At 39.0% G+C, this 22,126-nt stretch overlaps 3 protein-coding genes across 3 annotated transcripts; 2 read left to right on the plus strand and 1 right to left on the minus strand.

Annotated features, from left to right (window-relative positions):
• Positions 1 to 616: 616 nt before the first annotated feature.
• LOC135486919 (uncharacterized) lies at positions 617 to 7,237 on the minus strand. Its single transcript, XM_064770092.1, has 4 exons — positions 5,585 to 7,237; positions 3,194 to 3,422; positions 1,705 to 1,875; positions 617 to 1,435 (listed from the first exon to the last, which is right to left on the minus strand). Exons 1-4 carry the CDS (start codon positions 6,800 to 6,802, stop codon positions 906 to 908), a joined length of 2,148 nt encoding a protein of 715 aa, XP_064626162.1. The 5' UTR covers positions 6,803 to 7,237; the 3' UTR covers positions 617 to 905.
• Positions 7,238 to 7,497: 260 nt separating this feature from the next.
• On the plus strand, positions 7,498 to 13,897 carry LOC135487114 (homeobox-containing protein 1-like). Its single transcript, XM_064770499.1, has 7 exons — positions 7,498 to 7,593; positions 9,146 to 9,722; positions 10,068 to 10,153; positions 10,358 to 10,477; positions 10,670 to 10,897; positions 11,312 to 11,407; positions 11,801 to 13,897. Exons 2-7 carry the CDS (start codon positions 9,193 to 9,195, stop codon positions 12,091 to 12,093), a joined length of 1,353 nt encoding a protein of 450 aa, XP_064626569.1. The 5' UTR covers positions 7,498 to 7,593; positions 9,146 to 9,192; the 3' UTR covers positions 12,094 to 13,897.
• Positions 13,898 to 15,682: 1,785 nt separating this feature from the next.
• Positions 15,683 to 21,775, plus strand: LOC135486116 (uncharacterized). The gene is made up of 14 exons (XM_064768646.1): positions 15,683 to 15,847; positions 16,074 to 16,161; positions 16,408 to 16,502; positions 16,878 to 17,011; positions 17,212 to 17,310; positions 17,595 to 17,747; positions 18,059 to 18,217; positions 18,384 to 18,497; positions 18,790 to 19,023; positions 19,320 to 19,478; positions 19,795 to 19,971; positions 20,086 to 20,632; positions 20,863 to 21,059; positions 21,484 to 21,775. The coding sequence occupies exons 1-14, from the start codon at positions 15,778 to 15,780 to the stop codon at positions 21,592 to 21,594; spliced, it is 2,337 nt and encodes a 778-aa protein (XP_064624716.1). The 5' UTR covers positions 15,683 to 15,777; the 3' UTR covers positions 21,595 to 21,775.
• Positions 21,776 to 22,126: the final 351 nt, after the last annotated feature.

Raw genomic sequence — 22,126 nt, forward strand, 5'->3', positions numbered from 1 at the left:
AGTTAGTAGCCCATTATATAGCCTACTAGGGGGTTAATATGACCTTTGAGTCCCGTTAAGTCATGTGAAATCCTATAGATTGAGACATGCCAGTCTTCTTATTGCCAGAACATCAGCTCAAGTCACAATCCGAATATTGTCTTCTCATAGGTAGTGCCAGATGAGAAATCACAACCAAAACGCTCTCCTAGACGTCATATGAGAGTGCCATATCAAATCGTCCCTGCAGCTGTATACATTCTCTTCATACTGAATTCTGAACATCAGCCTGGAAGTTCAGTCAATCATGCACCAGTATGAAGGACACCAAGTACAGTAGAACCTCTCTATTGATGACACCCTTGGGACTGACAAGTGTTGTTCTTAATAGAGAGGTGTCCTGATTAGAGAGGTCGAATTGAATGTAAATAACCAATTTGGGATCAAATGTAGTGTCCTAAATAGAGAGGTTGTCTATAATAGAGAGGTGTCCACTAAGGGAGGTTACACTGTACATGTATTCTGCTGGTTGAAGGTGACTGCAGTGTCAAAGCAGGGCAGCTCCACCACTAAACACTAAGCTACCAAATATCACCTGAATCAGGTGCAGAAGGAAAAGAATTAGCCAAACAAGAAATTCAAAGAACATTTTATTAAAATAATGGTTGATAAAACCAGATTGTTCTAATCTTTCATTGAAAAATATGCTAAATCACCATACTTGAGCTATACAGGACAAATACACATAAAAAATCTTTATAAACATTCAAGTGTTGAACAGTGGATGGATTCTTATTTCACTTGGGTACTTCCCTATACTCAAATCAGCTACACCTGTTTAGAACAGTGTATTCACAAGCCAACTATCATTAGAATCATTCACAAGTCAACTTCCGATGATTACACTTGACTGTTACCATTTTGAATCACTTTGAGTTGACTAACCTTTTCACTTTATCAAGAACAAGAGGGAGATTCTGTTTATACAATTTCTCATTACTGAGATCAATGTGAGAAACCCGGGACAAGATTTTACGCACTTGTGCCGGTGCTCCCTCTGGTGGCCATGGTGAGAATCGTAACATGAGAGGCACAATGGGCTTATGAAGAGTCTCAGCCAGGGTCAGGTCTTTCACGCAGTTATCACTCTGCATGTATTTTGGTGTTATGCAACAAAGGACAACCGCTGCCGCACGCATATTCCGCTGAATTTGTGACTGAAGTGTTTCGTTCCCAGTATCCATGACAACGGTACTGCTGACGCTATTTGTACCAAGACTTCGAGCACTCATGCTGCTGTAGCCCCGCTGCATCGTCGGACTGATATCAGCCCAACATTTGAATCCACTTGCCTCCAAAAGATGGCGCACATCCTCGACTTTTGATTGCATATCCCACTGGTAACTGATGAAGATCTTTAGTTCTTTCTCCTCGACTTGCCATTCTATCGGACCATCTGAAGACAGAAAATAATGTAACTATCAAGGACGATCCTCTTCCAATTGACACATGATGGCTCGATTATCAACCAAGTGAAATTGTTGATATACTGATAAATCTATCCATTTTTGTGATGAACTCTTACCACAACTCTTACTGACTTTATCAGTGGTCTGGCACTTATATGTACGAATCGTACTGGTTGATTTCTTCTGCTCACATTCCACCAAAGTAACGACACCAGGACGAGGCAACTTTAATAACAAACTTAAACATCCAGCTTACCTGGTGCGTTCACTAAAACACTGAGCGGCTTTAAACCTTCGGCCATTTTGTTTAAATATGCCTGCTCCAGTACGACCCCAGGGACGGTCTTCAACGGCTTGATGTGGTGTTCCAACACATCAACACTTTCAGTATAGAGCTTGGTCTCGAAATCTATTGCAGGACACTCGCCTAGAAAGAGATTAAACTAATAGAACTTCACTCGCCCGGAAAATATGGCTGGAAAATTATAAAAGTTTCTTGAAACATGAGTTTCCTTCTTTGATTTGATGATCATGGACAGTTGCATTCAAATTTGTTCCAACAATTGCAGGTCATGAAACAAGTTCGATTAAGTTTCTTGCTCAAGGATGCAAGTCAGTTACCAGATAAATGGGGTTCTGAATTGGACAGGTTATCTTGTTGAAAGGGTCAACATTGATAACTTTATAAATATCGACAGTTAAAATCATGAATTATCATGTTTATATGAGATATAACACTGTTCTAAATTGTTGAACTTAGCACTAACCTAGTTCTTTGATGTAGGTTTTCAATAAAATTATGATCAGCTGAATAAGAGTAATACTTGGCATTACTTCAACAAGCCCTCACCCAAGCAACAAGGGAACCCCAAGCGCATATCTCCATAATTAGCCTCATTAGACCCAGGAACTGTGCGGTAATTATACAGATATTAAAATATTTTTGCTATTATACCAGGCATGTGGTGAGATAAGCTTATATTCATAATCTGTCACTCCAAGCCAAGTCTGAAAGGACGATAAGCATAAATGAAAATTCCCCACTGTTATTCAAACATGAATCAACAATGGATAACAGTACCATAGATTTGGCATATTACACTTGGTCTTGTGGCAATTGTGGGGTCCCCGGGTCTTCGTCATGATCCATGTTATCGGAATATAATCTGTCCACTTAGAATGACATAAAACTGCTCATGGCCTAAATAAATTATCTTGATCTCATGGAATATAATAAATATATGAGAATATCAATAAGTTTTTTCCTCACACATGTGTACTTATACTGGTCTCGGCATTATTTTTTAACGGTCTGGAGATATCATATCTCTATGTTCATGATAATGCTTTCACCAAGGAAAGGGATATCACACAGTAGGTCTGTTAAATCCTAAAGCAGGCTTGACATTGCAAAACTAATCGCTGCACACGTCAGATTTTAAGGCATGATAAGCAGATTTAGTTAATAAGTTGGTACACATTCTTAACAGAACTAAATAACATGAATGCAGTGGTATAGCAAGCACAGTCCTTCTAGTTAATGATGCTAATAATATATCAAGTGGGTTTAAGGTATATTTTAGGCAAAGCATGATATAAAGGACATTCAGAATAAAGCTACGATCTGCAGCTTTAAGTAGTTATGGATGAAATCCTTGAGGACATGCACTTTTGCTGTTGTGATGGTGTAAATAAAATAGCTCTGAGTAAAAAAAAATCATGTTTCAAAATGAAACAAATCTTACCAAGAATGGCTTTCAGAGATGGTCGCAGAGAGCTCCACGTATCCTTAAACATCCCTGTGACCAGTTTCTTGCCGAGCCAATCAGAGAAGAGGATTTCATGGAAGACGAATGGAGAACTTGCTGCTTTCTCCGTCATTAGGACAAGGACGTGTGACGCAGCGGCTATCGTTGGACCATTGATTTGTAGAAACTCTTCCTTTGATTGTCCAAGCTTTTGGTGATGGAGTACCTGGAGTACAATGAAATCAGAAAGTTCAAAATATGCCTTATATTTTAAAAAGATGAAACCAAGATGACTTGTTTGGGCTGCGATGATAGTAAGAAGCAAGTTTAAGGGAGCTTTTCAATAATCATGACCAGATTTCACGACTCAGCCAGCCATGAGGTCCCTTAATAAAAGGTTATGAGGCAAGAAACCCTCATGGGTCTACACAATTACTGTCAGCTATGAAATGAAAAGACTACCAAGGTGAAAATTACCACTCGCTATGCCGTGCAATAAAGGTTAATAACATAATTTATCATGCAGAATATTCAGCAATGAATTGAAAGGTCTCCAAATTACTGTTGATGAAATTATTATCACCGCTCAAATTAGTTTCAGAATAAATTTGAATGAGAAATTACAAACACATTAAATTGTATAACCTATAAATCCAGCAAAGCAAGGCCACCTTTGTGTATGCTCTGTTAGGTTCGTATCCTCATTTATTTTGGGTAACGAAACTATTAAATCAAATGAATTGTCAAGTTTGACACAACTCCCGAAAGGCCAAAGATTTATATGCCAGAATTGTTCAGCATTGTACCTCTACAAGTGCATAGGCCTATGTATAGGCAGTACAGACCAAAAAGTTAAAGCCGACAATTTCTGGCCTAGAATAGGTTCTGCTCTGCTTTGTACACCCAAAGTGATCAAGTCAAGCCTGCACTTCAGAGAGGTGTGAACTGTGATAGATATAGTCATGCTAAAGTAACCAAAACTTAATCTACAATGTTGATATTGACCAACCAAGCACACCCCCAGCCTCTTGTTGGAACAAGCCTCATGTATTTTCAATACTGTAAACTCAGCCAAGAGCCATCCAGATAATCAATTCAAGGGGTCAGAATCTGCTTTTGAATTTATCATTATACCTCGAATTAAATGTACAGAAGTGATGCTGTCATCAGTCGGGATGGCTCCTGACCTATTTTAGTCTCCAATAATATAGTTTTTACCAAGCCTCAACCAAGGCCATTACAATAAATCAAATCACTTCAATCAGAAATGTTACCCAGTTAATTAATGCAAGATTTATATGTAAACATTAGTTCCAAATCTCTGATGCATTATTTCAAATGAATAAACAGAGAATGGCTTTCTGATGTCACACGCAATTTCATCTATCATGGCTGCCAATATTAATTGATCAATCACGTCATTGAATAATTTTGCTTTGTGTGATCAACAAATAAATCATAAAGGTAATGAAAACTCAGTTGATTTTATGAAGAGGTATTAAAGAAGCAACTATTGCATGTGGTAAGATAAAATGGGGTAATTGTAGCCGCTGCCTATGTTATTGATTGATATCCCCATGCATCAAACAATGAAGGGGCTACAATTACCCCCATTCTACCTAACAAGGCAACTGTAAGTAGAGAGAGCATCAACATTTTCTCTGTGTGCCCATCACCTTTTGTAAAGACAGCATGCATTCTATGTGTGCTCATCACATTTTGTATAGACAGCATAAACAGTTTCTCTGTCTGCCCATCACTTTTTGAATAGGTAGCTTAAAAACATGTCTGTGTGCCCATCATATTCTTAATAGAAAGCACACACAGTTTCTTGCTCCTAATTCATATCAAACTTGGTCAAGATATTGGCAAGGTTTGTCAGTAATGAATCAAGGTAATGAATTCATTATAAGTATCAATAAACCATACGGTACCACCGATTAAAGTTTGTACACGTCATAACTACCTTCACAAGACTATGAATTTATTATGATTTGGGCAAGAAACCAATCATTACATCAAATATTTATTGTGGTATTACAAAACCTGGTCTATAACATTGGCTTTCGATAGACCAGAGTTCTCATGCTTTTAAAACACATAGCAAGGGCTGGTATTTCCCTTTTCTCGCAGACCCCTTTTATTACCTTTCACAACTCATGTTTGTAGATGTTTTATTATCAGAGCAATCAAAAAAAGTTTGTAACAGATCTAAATTTGAAAGTGTGGACAACACTTTACAAAGATAGTTCTAACTTGTGGAACCCAGATGCTAACTTTGGCAACATTATGCAATTATCTGCGTCACATGCCAACTTTGCTAACATTTGAAAGCAACAATGCAAATTTCCAAGTAAAAGCTTTTTTCGAAGAAACTCTTCTTCCTACCTGAATGTTTTTCTTGGTAAGGTCTTGTTTCATGGTCTGAGCAAGTTTGACGTCTGCTGGGTCGTAGACGAAATACACCGCATTATATTTTGGTCGCTGTGTCCGAGCCCTCAGATGCCAATTATCTGCCAGCTTATGCTCCTTGTCTAAAGTTAGTAAGATTTGCTGCATCATTTTTTTCCGGACAACTCGACTGTCAATTCCGAGCTGGAGTACCATGTCTTGATCAGTCAACGACATTAACAAGAAGCCATCTACCATCTTCTCCGCCAAATTCTGGCGGTAAAATTCTTTGATTCCAAGTGTGAATAGCCATTCCTGTAAATCACTAGCAGACCACTGACATATTTTTTTCTTTTTGTATTCTCCGGTGAATTCTGCATATGGTGGAGTGGCAGGGGACGCAGGAGCCAAAACTGTTGCAAATTTCTCCAATTCGACCATGATGGCTCCGACTACCACTGATGTTTTTTCTGCGATACTTTTTTTGGCATGGACATTTGTCAAGTCCACCATGTTATCAAGTAAATGAAAATACTGCTTCGGGATTTCCGTTTCCTCCAACGGGCTGAAGAGGACCAGAAATATTTTCACTGACTTTGGGTCAGCTTTTTGTCTCTCTAACAATGTCCTTCCCTCATACACAGACACTGGACACATGAAGTAACTATCGGACAGGACAACCACCGCTGCCTTGCATCTCTCAACCGCCTCCATCCGCAATGAGAACCAACAAGGATTGTCCGTATTTTTTTCATCCTTGTCAAACCAGAGATCCTCCGCTAAATTATTCTCCTTTACCTGCTTCACAGTCTCAACAACAAATTTCCTCTCAACAAATCCCGCATCCGGGGAATATGAAATAAAAATGTTTTTCTTAGCCTTTTTACTTTTTGATTTTGATTTTGGTTTCTCTTCTTTTTTTGCTGTATCATTTTCAACCTTTTGACCTTCCTGATCTTTAGCGTTTTTATTGTTTTCATCCTTTTCTATCTTTTGATTTGGGGCCTCAGCCGAAGAAACACCAGAGTCCACTTTATTATTCTCAGACTGCACAATTTTCTGTTCTAAATCCGTCACAGGTTTTGGCTCTCCATCCCCAAGCTCCTCTGAAACATTTGCTCTGTTCTTCTCATTCTCTTTCTCCTCTGTATCCATCACCAGTCCAGCATCCTTCCCCGTATCCTTTGTTCCGTTTTCCACAACTTCAGATTCCATTTTTAGAACATGCCACCCCTTCTCCAAAATTAATAAAATGTCTCTCTCAAAAGCAAACAATTCAAGCGTCCATAAACTAAACTGAGCTCACAAATCACAAGTACTTAATGTCTCTAGCTAATGCCATTCATTTTTCAAGCAAAAAATGACGACTATAACTTAACTTGCAACAACTAAGTTAACTTCCACACTTAAATATCTTCTGCTTATCAAATGCGTAGAAGCCACATGCCAAATCAAAGCTTAGTAGCAGAAGACAAGTTTTCTCACTAAACATCCCAACTTAACAATACTAAATGATGAAAATCGGACCTATCTTGTATTACAAACGAATCTCCTTCATATTCCTCTCATTCCTTTTGATATAAGTGCCATAAATGCATGAATTTGACAGTACTATGTGCTTAACCCTCACTGCATAGTAACCAAACACATTCGAACGTCAATCAAATTTGAATACCAATGCGAGAAAGGGCTCTTCTATTACACTCCCACTGCATATCACCATACTTCTTGGAAAACTGTATGAAACAACGGATAGAAGAGTTTTGAGTAATTATGAACCCTCTTTTGCTTGATTGATGAACACAACTCAGTTTCGATACAATCAATACCCGGCTTTGTAGTCGATAACGTGAAGTTGAAATTTAATTGCTTAAGCTCTTCCGTTCACCTCCCTCTGCGTGCGATATGATTTTAGAATAAAGGACCCGCGAAGCGTGCCGCTTATTACTCCAATACGCATAATCGTTAAGAACTGCGGGGGGCTTCCGTGACCTCCCATCCATCAGGTAGGTTCCCTGGCATTATTTTAAGGTCATCAGGTGCTGGAAAAACTCCCAGAAATGTTCAATTTGTGCTTCTTTCCCATAAAAACGCTAACCCATCATTAACTAAATTAACCAATATGGCGTCTAGTAATATATTATAACCAAAAGGACAAATTGGTTACATTTCATCTCAAAATCTTCTCCTAAGTACACAATATTTCCTGAAATATTTGATTGCATTTCGTTCCTGTAGTTATCGATTACATAACCATTGCAAGAGTTTAACTAATATTTCTATTTTAATGGTCAATAATAAGAGGGAAGATGAACGTGTCATTAAGTGGTCTGAGGCATGATGTCATTGTCATTGTCCTTGGTCCATGCTGTAATGTTTGTGTATAAACCTTTGGCTGATTGCCAAACATACCTTATTGAAAGTGTGCTATATTTATGGGGAGGGAAATATGAAGTGTTGCAGTTGGTATTCTCTGTTCTGGTAAGGCCTCTTAAAGTGCTCTTAATGCATTTTGATTCTAATTAATTTTTAAAGGGGAAATGTGATGGTCAACACTGGGTTTTGGCAGCCTTTCCCTTTCATACTTAACATTCTATTGAAAGTAAATAAGGTGATGACATTGATTTGATGGGATGACACTTTCCTAGACTTTTTAAAGGCCTTGATAGAGGAATCCATCTGTTTGTCTTAGTGATTTTCACCTTGTCCTTGGGAAACCACTAACTGTCTACATTTAATCAAGCTTCAGCTGCAACACTGGCCCAGATCCTTAAAGGGGTACAATAGGCAGGAGCTAGTGGGTCGATTGGTTGTCTTCAGGTGACTAATATACAGTTAGTTGGCTGGGTTGTTTGATTCAGCAATTATATTCCTTGTACAGGCATGAATAAATCTGATATACTGTTAGATTGGTGAGACCTCTATTGGCAACTTCATGAAACTTAATCTTACCAACTTGGCAACTGCCTTTAGAGGCCCTTTAATATACTGAGGATAGATTGTGCCTTTTACTTCAGAGATGAGGGTGACGTGTTGTTTCTTTTTGTCCTGGTTAAACTCTACTGCCTCTCATCTGTTGTCCTCTTGACTGAATATAAATGTCACAGCAGCCTGAGGATGTACACATTTGCCTGACCAGGCAATACAATAGGCTCCTAGCCTGATACTCTGACACCACCTCTTTGACTGTGAAGACCTATGAAGATGTCATGCTTCCCCGACCCCAGGTGGTATACGTGCATGTCACAGCCAAGACCTAGTGATGTCTCCTCTGTTGTGACATTGTCTTCAGTCTTATCCGATCCTGAAGATTCTCAGCTATGTATGTATTCAGGTCAATGGACCTCTACCTTTAGATACTATGATAGAGTCTCACCCTTCTGAACCAGGTTGTGACACTGTCCTCAGTCTGGTATCACCCCCTAATACTAGATTGTGACAGTGTCTCCAGTCATGTATGGCCTGGCATAGAAATGCCTTCGATCCAGGCAGGCCAAGAGGTTATCACATCATGAATTTGAAAGATTATGACATATTTTATTGTCCCCATCTTTTCAGGTGTTCCTGCCTTCATCAGAATCGGTTAATTATTTCAACAAGATTCGATGAAGATGAACACTTCTAGCATGGCCACAAACCAGCCCCTTTTCACAGTCGAACAGATTGATCTACTCCGTCGTCTCAGGAACAGCGGCATGACAAAAGAACAGATCATACACGGTTTTGATGGCCTTGAGCGGTTGGATAGAGAGTTTGGAATGACATACAATGTGCCAGCATCTTTGCAATCGCATATGAATGGGACGGACTGCAATGGTTCAAATCATGCGACGAATGGTTTGAATTCTATTGACCTGACAGATGAGAAGATTTCACTGTCAACCTCGATGGCTTCCACCCTAGGTCTTCAGCGGACTCACTCGACTGGGATGATGAGTGCTTCCAATGGCTTAGGATCCTCGCATGCAGGTTCGTTCAGTCAACAAGCTGTTTTTCCAACGAACATGCAGACGACACCCCCGAGGAAACGAAGCTTTGATCTGGCCTTTGAGAATGGTGACGGCGCCTCCAATGGTAGTTTTTGTTATGACGAGGACACAGAGGAGTTCCAGGTTGAACTACAGAATTTGATCAAGTGAGTATGCAGGAGAAACGCACTTTCAAAGAAACACCGTCCTGTCTTCAAGGACAAGACTCGTAGAGATTTGCATATTAATATGATACAAGCTTTCTCCGTGCTTTCATCTGACTGAAAGTCCTGGTCCCATTCTATCATCTTGAGTTGTTACTTTTAAAAAGAGAACCTCAGAAATAAAAAGACATTTGAGACACTTGAAATATTAGAGCAACACAGTTCTGTTTTGCCACATGCAAAAAATACTATGTTAACAATACAAGGATGTGACAATTGTCCTCAGTATTTGTGACTATGCATTATATCCAAAAGAAGGTATTACATTGTACTTTTCTTCGTTTCTAGAAAAGGAGATGCTCAAATCTATGAAGATGTCAAGGAATTCGTCACCCAGAATAGCATAAAACAACACCAAGTAGCCACATTCTGTGGTAAGTAGACATTCGACCAACAGAAGATCTTTTGCCCTTCTGGGAGAATCCTTGGAAACAAATTCCCATCTTGAAACAATTTGTTACAAAGTTGAAGTATTTGAAAGTCTTCAAGTATTGCACACATCATGATCTCTGACTAAAACATGTACCCATTCTGGAAAAGTCAGGTCACATTCTTGTAAATTTTTCACATGATTTCAGGTCTAAGCCAATCCTACGTCAGCCGATATTTACGAGGAGAATACCAAGATATCTCAGACAGAAGTAAACGTGCAATCTATCGCTGGTTCCTGATTGTGAAGAAGAATCCATCAGCACTAGGTAAGGAAATAGTCTCTTCAGCAGTAGTTCATCCTTTCAGATCCCACCAAAATAGTCCGACTCAGGTAGACTTATCTAATTATCAGCAAAAGAGACTTGATATTGCGGCAGTGAAGACAGATATTTTAAATGTTTACTTAGATTCAAAATCTTTGTTAGCTACCCTTACTTTTACGTTTTATTCTTTTCTAGCCATGACCACAAACTGCCTTTTTGCGAATTCCAAGCTCAAGATGTTACAGACTCAAAACTCCTGCACCGCAGAGCAGGACTATGCGAATTCCCAGCGCCGGGAAAGATTCGTTTTCCGACAAGCTCATCTTGAGGTCTTGGAGAAGCATTTCAAAGAGGACAATTATCCATCCTTTGAGAAGAGAGATGAGATCGCACGAGAATGTAACCAGGTGTTTGTTGTGCCAGGTAAGGCATAAATCAGAAATCTATTTCCCCTTTGGTTGACATCCCTAACCCTCAGTGAAGGACAGACTGTACATCTCAAAATTTAGACTTGCTTCAAAAGTATCACATTCAAAAGTCATCTCTTATTAAATTTTCTCTGTCTGGGTTGGTATTAAAATGGTTGTTGTTGTGCAACTGTTGAATTGTACTGCACAATATCATAGACTGGTACGTACAGTCTGACCTAGAAGAATTTTGACAATTCAAGGTGTTATGAGATGAAATTCTTGAAATCGAGGTCAAAATAATCATAATGAATCGATTTCATACTGGATGAATGATGATTACCCTGTTCATCTCAATCACCTGGTTCTTTGTTGGCCTGAAAAAATAAACGTTTTCATAATCAATTTTGAATAACACGTTTTTCTTCAGGTAAAATCATGTCTGAGAGAGAAAAGGTGAATGTTCACACTGTAACAAACTGGTTTGCCAACAAGCGGAAAGAGTTGAAGAAAATTGCCAGGGAAGGTAAGAAAACGAAACTATAATCAATTATTTATAATAATACCCTTCTACAGCAATTTCTTTAAGTGCCCTTCAAAGCGGGCAAATTTTGTATGCCTACATGAAGATCATTGTGGATGTCTCGGGCTATCATGAAGATGCCTCGTATGGTTTGCATTATATAATTGGAATAAGACAGGTTCACGTGATGACTCATCAAGGTAGCTTCTAGTGCATGGTACCATAATAATGAATGCATGACATATGTATTATGAGAACTCTTCACTGTTGTGCCCAAGCAACAGATGATAAATTGACCTCAGGTTACCTCGACCATTTATACCCTTAGATGGGAGGTTTAAACAATGATGTTGATACTTCATAACTCCTTAAAGATGTCATTCTTTCCTATTGCAGAAGGACTGGACAACATTGTATCTCAGATGCGAGGAAGAGGACGCCCTTGTCTGGCCTCGACGATGCAGATAAAGACAGAGCCAAAGGAACCGAGCTCCTGCCGCGAGATGGTGCAGACGCGCCAGAGCAAACTGGCAATGGAGGAGGAAGACGTCGGAACGTATGATGCTGACGATCAACTGTCATTGGCTGTCGAGGTTGCCGCCGTCAATCAAGCAATTCTGGCTCTGTCTGGACAGCAGCAGCCGGAGGCAAGGAATCTCAACATAAAGGAGGAGTCGGACAGTAGCTGATATTTCAGATGGTTCCACCACACGGAGGCATGGCCACCGCCAGACTTTGAGACATTTTGGTACTGACAGCAACGGAGATGTCGGAGTGTATTATACAATGTGCAGGGGTTCAGAAATGCAGGTTGTCACGTGTCCTTGTAGTGAACCTCTGTGGTGAGGTATTTAGAGAGAGCTGTCTTGGCCATCTTGCATTTATTCCTGGTCACATGACATACATACATGTACTAGTTGTCTTTAGGAGGGAATCTTATTCAAATGTCAAACAACTACATGTACATGTACTGTGTAGTCCGGATATGAGATATTAATTATGGATTTTTTATGTCACAGCAAATCTGATTGTGATTCCAGATCATTCGTGTAAATACTTGAAGTCATTAAACGGTGCACATTTTCATCTAGTCATTCTACCACTTGGTAGACTTTGTGATAAAAAATCTTTAAATTAGCTTTAATTATTGAGCAGAAACCAGTATAAGCTAAGTCACATGAAAGCAGACTATATGCAATGGACGCAGGCATCAAAGTTATGTCCCTATTTGGTTCAACATGCACCCTAAACTTTGTCTTAGCGATGAAAAAAAACCAATGTCTTCTTGCACATGTAGCAGTAGGTGTGTGCAACCTGGTTTGTGGGTCTGTGCTGCCAAAATACATGTAGGCTTTCCTGAAAGAGAACTTTGAGTACTGTTTTTTGCACTTGTTAGCAGATCAGAAGAGAATTCTCAACTGATTTTTACAAATTTCTTACTGCAATGCCTGTCAAAAATGATCCAAAAGAATGTTTTGAATGCTGTTCTTTTAAAAATGGTCACAAACAAATTAACTTCGATAATAAAGATTTGTTGCATTCCACATCATGTCTCCCATTCCAGTTATGTTTCTGACAACTAAGATTTTCAAATCGTTTTTACAAAAATTGAATTGGTGCTTCCAGAAAATAATATATTGCTCAATTACATGTATGTTGAATCTTTTATTCATCTAAAATAAAAAAAAACTGGTGTCATTTCTAAAAGATATGGCTAGACTTACCGGTATTTGCTTGAAACAGATTTTTTTTTATAACTTTAGGCAAGTTGACAGCACTTATCCTATAACCTCTGTAAATGCGGTTGATTTTGGTAGGAAATCTTCCAAAGAATGTGGTGAGGTGTTTTGGTTCGGAAGTTTTATATTTTCTCAGGTGGGGGGCAGGGGAGTAGTAAGGTCACAGCCTGTGTATTTGGTGGGACCGATCAGTCAATTGTTAATACCCATCACGTGTACACGCTTCTTGAGAAACAATAATCTGTAAGTGACATTCACCTTTTTTTTTATTCCCAAAAATTCCTACATTTCCTTCCGTTTCTCAAGGGACGTATGGTTTTGCCAGAATAGTGTATGTTATCAAGTAAATGTTTGTGTTATTTTTCATTGTGATCGTCATTTTATATCGAGTGGTGAGGTGGACAGTGTGATGTTGTAAAAAGTACAGACGGTTTTAGTTGGTGCTTTTTTTGTCAACGTAGTTACCTCCCCTTGAAGTTTTGATGACATCAAAAATGCGCTATTCGTTGTAATTCAAAATGATGTTAGTTTTCCTGGTTCATCTCTTTATCATGGTTCTGAAACAAAAAATTGTTTCATACATGATATCGTTCATAACTACATGTAATCGCGCTTGTTTCATTTGCAACTGACTAGCAATAATGCCACACACCAGAATTACAATTAATAACCGTAAAGATGTGTTCCATAATTTTTTATAAAGTTCATCAATTCCAACGTTCATGTACATTAGCGAGTATCTGTATTTATTCATAGAGGCAAATTGATTTTTTAAGTTGTTAAGATTAAATTTTAAGAGTATTTAACTTAGTGTTGTAGTCTTAGTTATTTAACTTTCACACTTGGAGGTACGTAAAATTGAGAGTGCAACCTAGGACTCCATTCAATATCCTGATTATTGAATATATGTCCAAAGACTGGACAGCAGGAGAGCAGGGAGATCATTTTCCAAACATCCGGTGAAAACAGCACTGCAAGGTGCAACAGCCAAAGTCCCAGAACCTTCTTCAATACTGACAATTGTACACCACTACCTTTCGTCAGGTCAGGCAAAAGGTAAAGATATATATGACTTAACCCTCATGTACCCAGAGTTGTCTTGAATTTCATTAACTTAACGAGAAGAGAAATAAAAGATTCAAATTGCAATTATTTACAATAAAAACTAAATACAAGTCTCAAAGACTGTGGACACAGTAACATGTACATGAAAGGGTAGTGATAACATTCCCCAAGTCTGGCAATGCCCTTGTTAGATTTGTCGGAAAATAAATAGTCCTTCATCCTGAATGTCCTGCTTGTCCAAAAAAGTTCCACGTTTATCAGACATTCCCTGTTTTTCATCAGCCACACGACTTCTTCAGGACATCCTGAATTGAGAAAAGACAAATGATGGCTTAGTTGGATTCATGATATAACATGTGACAATTTTCTGCAGAGTCCTTTGAGTTTACTGGTTGTAACTGATCGATCACTAAACTGATCAGTTGATTCTCGTATTGTCACATGCCAATGACACATCGTACAACACCGTGTAATGAAAGTTAGTACTGGCTGAGAGAATATCCTTTGATCTGCTTGGAGAATGAATCTAAGCTTACCATCTGATCAAAACAAAATTGAGCAGCGGAGAACACTGGTCAAACTAACTCACTTCACAACAAACTTTTTGTTAATGTGTAATTTGAATACCTTTTGCACAGCTCGTATCTGATCAATCTGAAGTGTCGTCTGCTTTTCCTCCTGAGCTTTACAATCTGCCTCAGCAGCAAGTCTCTTCAAGAACATTATGTAATCCAAAAATGCCTGTAAATAAAATGATAAAGTGACTTGTCTGATCTTTGAATAAGATATACACAATGTATGATGTACCATCTTTAGTTTAAATAAGATGATTGATAAGAGCCCGCTTACTCCTATTACCAGACTGACAGTTGAACAGGATAATGTACCTCATAACATCATTCAAATATTGCCATACCATGACCATAAAACAACAACTTGAACTCCTAAAGAGATAGGCCTAGCTGAGAGTGAGAGATGTGCTGCTGGCGACAATTTGTCGAGATGACATGGTGATCTTCGACTCGCATGTTCTGTTGCAAATGATTGCATTAGTCAGTTCTACTATATTGAAACAATAATGCCCAATGGCTACAGATGTTCATTATCAGTGAGGATGTGAAAAGGTTTAGAGGTTTTTTGGTCCACCCTGTATTATTGATTTTCAATGCATAATGAATGTATGGATTTTTTGGTTTTGGTCGATTGTTTTCCCTCACCAGCAACTCTACTTTGCTTCCTTTGAGTCTAAGGGCACCATGGTGCCTTAGAATCGTTTTAATCTTCGCTTTCGAAACCGATCGTCCCATTTCTATCGGGTAAACAGGTGTTTTTATTCGAAAAACACTTTTTTCTTGTTTTGAAAATGCCGCCGGAAGTGACGCACACTTCTAAAATCTCGCTCAATCTAAAATATTTTTCCAATAGAATTTTCATGAACAAATTGCATGACAATGCGTAAGACTGTTAATGGTGGCCCACGTTGCCCATGCTGCAGGTTTTGTGATATTTACCCCAAGTTTTCTCAGTGTTTCAGGCAATTTCTAGGGTAGCCGACTTGACACTGACACAATGGTGAAACCGAAAGGAAAATCGTTTAAAGGAGATGGTGTCAATCGACACCAACACAGCATGAACCCAGGTAAAGAGGTGACCTCAAGATCCTAAAAATTATGACATACAGGGTTTTCCAGAAAAAAGTCATTGAAACCCTTTCAGGATAAGTCCTACCAGTTTGTAGGCCTAATTCTTAGTTTGAGCTGAGGTGGGTGGATATTGGCGGGTGGCGTGGTTCGGTATGGACGCTGTTGTTATGAAAATTTTATTCTCATGTCTTTTATTTACACAAGATTTCATTCACATTGTAGATCGGGTCAAGGGTGCTGGAGGGCAGAACATGAGAGACAAAGCGACCATCAAGAGACTTCGCATGTACAAGAATTTCAAAGCAAAAAGGTAAATACATTAACTTTCTAGGTGACGGTTTAAAGAAATTCTGGCTGTTCTTAGCCTCTCACTTCAGATAAGTTAGTTGACTGAAGCTTTTTGGTCTCTACCTGACCTGAGGAAATAACAATATCTGGCTTGTATTGTATGGAGAGGAATCGCACTTTAAAGCTCCATTGCTGGATCTTCATATGGAAAGAATTTGGGGTCTATCTCATACAGGTTAATTCATAAATTTCATGCTCTTTTTTATAGAGATGCCAGTGGAAAGATTGTCCGACCAGCTCCGTTTCAGTCCCGTCTTGACTCTGGAGCTGTGGCACGTGTTGAACCCAATAGGAAGTGGTTTGGTGAGTCAGTCAACTTGTGTTTTCCTACTCAAATTTCCCTCATACTGTGTGATGGATGGAATACAAACCCATTGTGTCACGTAATATCAATAACTCTTTGTAAACATGGATCATATCTTCTACTGAAATGTATACATAATTTCAAATTGTTGCATCGTTATAGTGATTGTGAATTGCTACAATGTTCATTGTCAATTGTCTTGTAAGATAAAAAGATGATAACAAAATTATAAAAAGTGTTTGTCTCGCTCAGCTCATGATGCTTGATACTAATATCTGTGTAGTAACATAGATAGTATTTCTGTCAGATAAAAAGATTACAGGATTGTAAAATTAAGTAATTATCATAAAAATGATTAATCTCTCCTCTCCCAGGTAATACACGAGTTATCCGCCAGTCGGATCTGCAGACATTCCAGGACGAAATGGGCAAGGTTCTCAAGGATCCTTACAAGGTTGTCATGCGGCAGACAAAGCTACCCATCACACTTCTTAATGAAAAGGCCAAGGTAACTAGGGCTACTTTGAGGCAAATTTGAAAAACTAATGAATAAAGCCTGAATCATGAATGACCATGACAAAAATGATGCCAGCATTTTTGTAGCCTATACTTTGAAAAAGATCTCATCATCAGTCCTTTTAGTTTTAAGAGCTTGATTATGAAAGTGATTGCTTGATTCCTAACCAGAGCTACTTTGTAACCTTTCAGCATGCCCGAGTTCACATCCTGGAAACTGAAACATTTGAGAACACATTTGGTCCTAAATCACATCGCAAGAAACCGAATATCGTGGCATCGGATATGGAGGTGAGATGTTTGCTGGGATTGTGTTTAGTCAACTTGCTCCACTTCAGCCAGAGTAACATGATGACTTCATTTCAAGTCAGATTGTCTCTTCATAATCATTATATTAAGTATCAGGCTATAAATGTGACTTCCTCTTCATCTGAGGCCTCGTCCTCAAATGAGTTCAAAGAACTTTATACAAATTCAATCAGATTTCTTGAGTTCTTGACTCTTTTGAGCTGTGCTTACCATGGAGGATTGTGTCAATCTTGATCCTTGTTACGACTATCACTACTTCATTTCAGGCCCTTCTAAACCAGGCTCAGGAATCGACCGACAAGTATGTCGCAGAGAAAGATGGCGACTTGGAACGGGAATATACTGGTGTGAAAGATGCGGCAAAAGAGATGGTGTTCAAGGCTGGTCAGTCCAAGAGGATCTGGAACGAGTTGTACAAGGTATGTCTTAGCTGTAGGCATCACTCATGTATTTGTGGATTTTGTGTCCATTCTTTAAAGCAAAGAACTAATGTAAGCATTTGGTGGCATAAGGAACATGACGTTGACATTTTTGTTGCCCTTCAGTGCTGTTGTGTACAAGTAGTTTTGACAATTATTGTCTATCGACCATAATACTGATCTCAACAAAGCTAGTCCTTGATACAGGTTTTGGATAGCCACAGTCAGTCCCTTTAGGCTTATAAACTAAGGCATGGCTTAAGGACACTGTTGAAAGTATCATGTACAATTTTCCCTATTCATTTTTCTAGGTGATTGACTCGGCAGATGTTGTTATACAAGTCCTGGATGCGCGAGATCCCATGGGTACAAGGAGTAAATATATAGAGAACTATCTGAGAAAGGAAAAGCCTCATAAACATCTCATCTTCATCTTGAACAAGTGTGATTTGGTTCCTACATGGGTCACAGTAAGTAGCTATGTCACACACATGATATTCAGGCTGACTCCAGCCCTTTCCGTCATTTTATACACTACATCACATTCACATACTACTGATTAACATAGACTTTCCATTTGCATTAGAGATCAAAGCCTGCAGATTTCTATTTTTATTTCTAATCTTTGTCTTGCAGCAAAAGTGGGTAGCCCTGCTGTCTGCTGAATACCCAACGCTAGCCTTTCATGCTAGTATATCCAATCCCTTTGGTAAAGGAGCCCTGATTCAGTTACTGAGACAATTTGGAAAGGTAAGGAAGCTGATTGTAATTCACATGCAGTTGTTAAACATGAATTTATGCTGATGCTATTCACATATTCCATGGCATGAAATACTCGGGCAGATTTGTTTTTGCAAACCACATCAGATTCAGAACTTGGCGTTGGAAATATATGACTGTTCTACTTTGCTTGCTGTCTTTCTCTATAGAACTGCTAAAATTGATTCAGCCAGCAAAAAGAAACTTCTGAGGTTGTCATTTTTGTTAGTGTATCAATCTACTACAAGTGTACAATGAAACTCTCTCTCTCTTCGTTTTTTAGCTGCACCTCGACAAGAAACAAATAAGCGTTGGTTTCATCGGGTATCCAAACACTGGCAAGAGTTCTATCATCAACACACTCCGGGCGAAGAAAGTGTGCAATGTGGCGCCCATTGCAGGAGAGACCAAGGTTTGGCAGTATGTGACGCTGATGAAACGTCTCTTTTTGATAGACTGTCCAGGTGTGGTCTACCCAACGGGAGAAACTGAGACCGAGACTATACTCAAGGGGGTGGTAAGTTAATTGAAGTCTTCTTGACTAAGTTGCACACTTTGTTGTTCAAGTTCAGAATTAAAATCTTACAATGCTGCACTACCAGTGATGATTATGATGACACTCAGTGGGAAAAGTCGGACAAACTGGCTGAAAGTACTGACTCTGATATCATCTCTGTGGACACCTTTGTGGCTATTAAGTGGGTTTTTTGTTAAAAATTGGAAGAGAGAAAATTGCTTCAATAATATAGTTCTTTGTTAAATTTGTGTACTGGTAATGCATCTTAACATGGCTTGTTCAAATTCGACATTCAGGTTCGAGTGGAAAATGTGGCCCAACCTGACGACTATATCCAAGCAATTCTAGATCGAGTCAAAAAGCCATACTTGGTAAAGACTTACCAGATAGAAACATGGAAGGACCATGAAGACTTCCTGGAGCAGTTTGCAAGAAAATCTGGAAAACTTCTCAGGGTAGGTGGTACTAAATCTCTTGTTTCCCTTTTTCATCGACTATATATTTCTTGATCAGTAGCAGGGAGAAAGAGTGTTCTACTTTCATTTCCCAGCCTAAACCAGAAACCTTTATGTAGATATTAAGGAGCGCACATTCCACGCTACTCTTGGCCATTTCAGGCCAGTTGAAAGTACTAAAAGGCACTGGCTGAGTTTTGAACCTTCAGCTTTTCCATCACGAGCCAAACATTCATCCACTTTCCCACCACGCTTCTCAGAGTATGTATTGTTTATTGAATTTTACAACTTGATGCTTACCTTCCTAACTTTACAGGGAGGAGAAGCAGACTACAAGACGTCTGCCAAGATGATCCTCAATGACTGGCAGAGGGGAAAGATCCCATATTTTGTGCGACCTCCTGGATCTGAGGAGGAAGATAAGACAACACAAATGAAATCTGGTGAATCTGTAGAAACTGGCACAGTGCAGGCAACAACGGAACAGGCTAATGTGAGTACCATGTGACATGAGTATTCCTATATGAAGGCGAGAGAGGAAACACACAACTATGAATCTTGAATGCTGCTTCCTTGATAGTGACTAAATTCTTCATTCTACTTTTAGGTATCCATACCACGCGTCAAGCAAGATCTGAGCAAGCTGCATGTAGATCCTGAATTCGAAGGAGAAGATGTAAAAGATCTTGAACCTTGTGAGGTCAGCAAGGCAGACGACATTTTGGAAAGTGATGATGAGGACGAGGAAGCAGACGATAGTGATGGTGACGACCAAGATGAGGATTGGGAAGATGTTCAACAAGAAGAAGGAAATTCTGCAGAGATTAAACCTGGACCTTCGAAAGTTGCGAGCAAAAAACGTGACATTTCCAAGAAAGTATCTAAACAGACGGACTCAAAATTAGCAGGGAAAAAGCGAAAAGTCAGTGCCAAAATTGATGCAGATGCTGAAAGAGTGATGAAGTTGAAGGCAAAAAAGACACTTTCAAGTGTTGGTAGTAATAGTGACACAGTGGTCAAAACTGCAAGTCTGGGCTCGATATCTAAAACTAAGAAATATCAAGTTGCTAAGAAGTCGAGTGCCAGTGGAACATTCAGTGTGATACCTGAGGGGGCAGATGTTGTTTTGAAGACTGGGAAGAGGAAAGCTAAAGGTTAGTATTGGTCTCTCGTTCATAATACATGCCCCCCTCTGCAAAATGTAATAAATGCAGCACCCTTGCATTGTGAGGCTGAATTTGATCACTTGCTAGAAAAATGAAGTAATACGTGCTTGCAGGTGTAACTAAATGCACTATTTTGTCTGGTTGTTTTAAAATTTATGATACTCACTGATTTCTTTATCAATTTGATTTGTATGTTGATGCACGCTGTCCATTTTCAGGTTTTGTTGAGTATTCCGTCGAAGAGAATGACAACATAGCCTGTGTTGAGGTGACGCCAGATAAGGCAGCCAAGGGGAAGAAACGTACACAATCAGAGGCAGACGTTAAACCGCCGAAACAAAACAAATCAAAGAAAGCAAGGAAACGTCTGCATGAGGAGGAAGAGGAGGTGCAGCCTAAAGTGACTGGAAAAGAGGTATGGAATCAAATTACAATTTTATATGGAATGTTTACAAAAAAATGGAGCATCATACATTTCTCCATTACGAAAATAGAGATTGACACGTTATGGCCACAACAGCAAATGCTTGCAATCAGCAACCCATGACAACAGGCAGTAATGCCTTGAGATTGAGTTCTAAGAGTGTCCTTAATAAAACTGTTTTATTGTTCGCAATTTTCTTGGCAACTTTATCAAAAGCAATAGAGAAGTAGGAACCTCCTTTGGAAAGCAGTGTTTCCCTTGATTATGATTAATATCCATTCAGGGTGAGCTTGTCGGAGACTAAAGAAAGTTGTGTCCATTTATTAGCCTCGGCGTTGCATCTCTCCTTTTGTAAACCAGCATATTTTTCAAGCAACTTCTGGTAATAATCAGTCTAAACATTTTTTTTTTTCAGAAACGAAAAATGCATCGTGAAAGTCGTGATAAGCTGATTGGACATCATTTCTATAAATATGCGAACGTTAAGAATCGGAACTTGGGCACGAAATATCAAACGAGTCCTTAGGCCTGGAGCAACGAACATTTGGCTGGGGCGCTGGGGTTGTCAAATACATTTCAACAATTGGCACGAGATTTGCAGTCCCACAATGAAATATTGATTGAAAACCTGTTTCATCTGCTAGTCAAATTGAGATGGGAAAATTGTTGACTTTATTTCTGAATAAAGGTAATGATTGTTATAAAAATATGTCGTATGAATTACTTAATTTGTGATGGATATCTCTGTTACTATTTCTTTGGTAAGGTTGCACAGAGAATCGTCGCAGTATTGATGGAAGTACAATAGAACCTCTTTATATTAAGGACACTCTTGGGACTGACATATGATGTTCTTATCAGGGAAATGTCCTGATGCAGACACACTTATCATTCCTCTCGATGTACCTATATCCATGCTGGTACCCCAATTTGGTGGAATCCTAACTGGTAATGATGCCCAGAAGTGGTGGTTGTGACATTGTCATTGATTGTTTCCAAAACGTCTCAAGATTGAATAGCAAAGGTTGTTGCGACATTGTCATACTTTTTCCTAAACC

The sequence above is a fragment of the Lineus longissimus genome, chromosome 4, assembly GCF_910592395.1.
Source record: "Lineus longissimus chromosome 4, tnLinLong1.2, whole genome shotgun sequence".
NCBI classification, from domain to species: Eukaryota; Metazoa; Nemertea; class Pilidiophora; order Heteronemertea; family Lineidae; genus Lineus; species Lineus longissimus.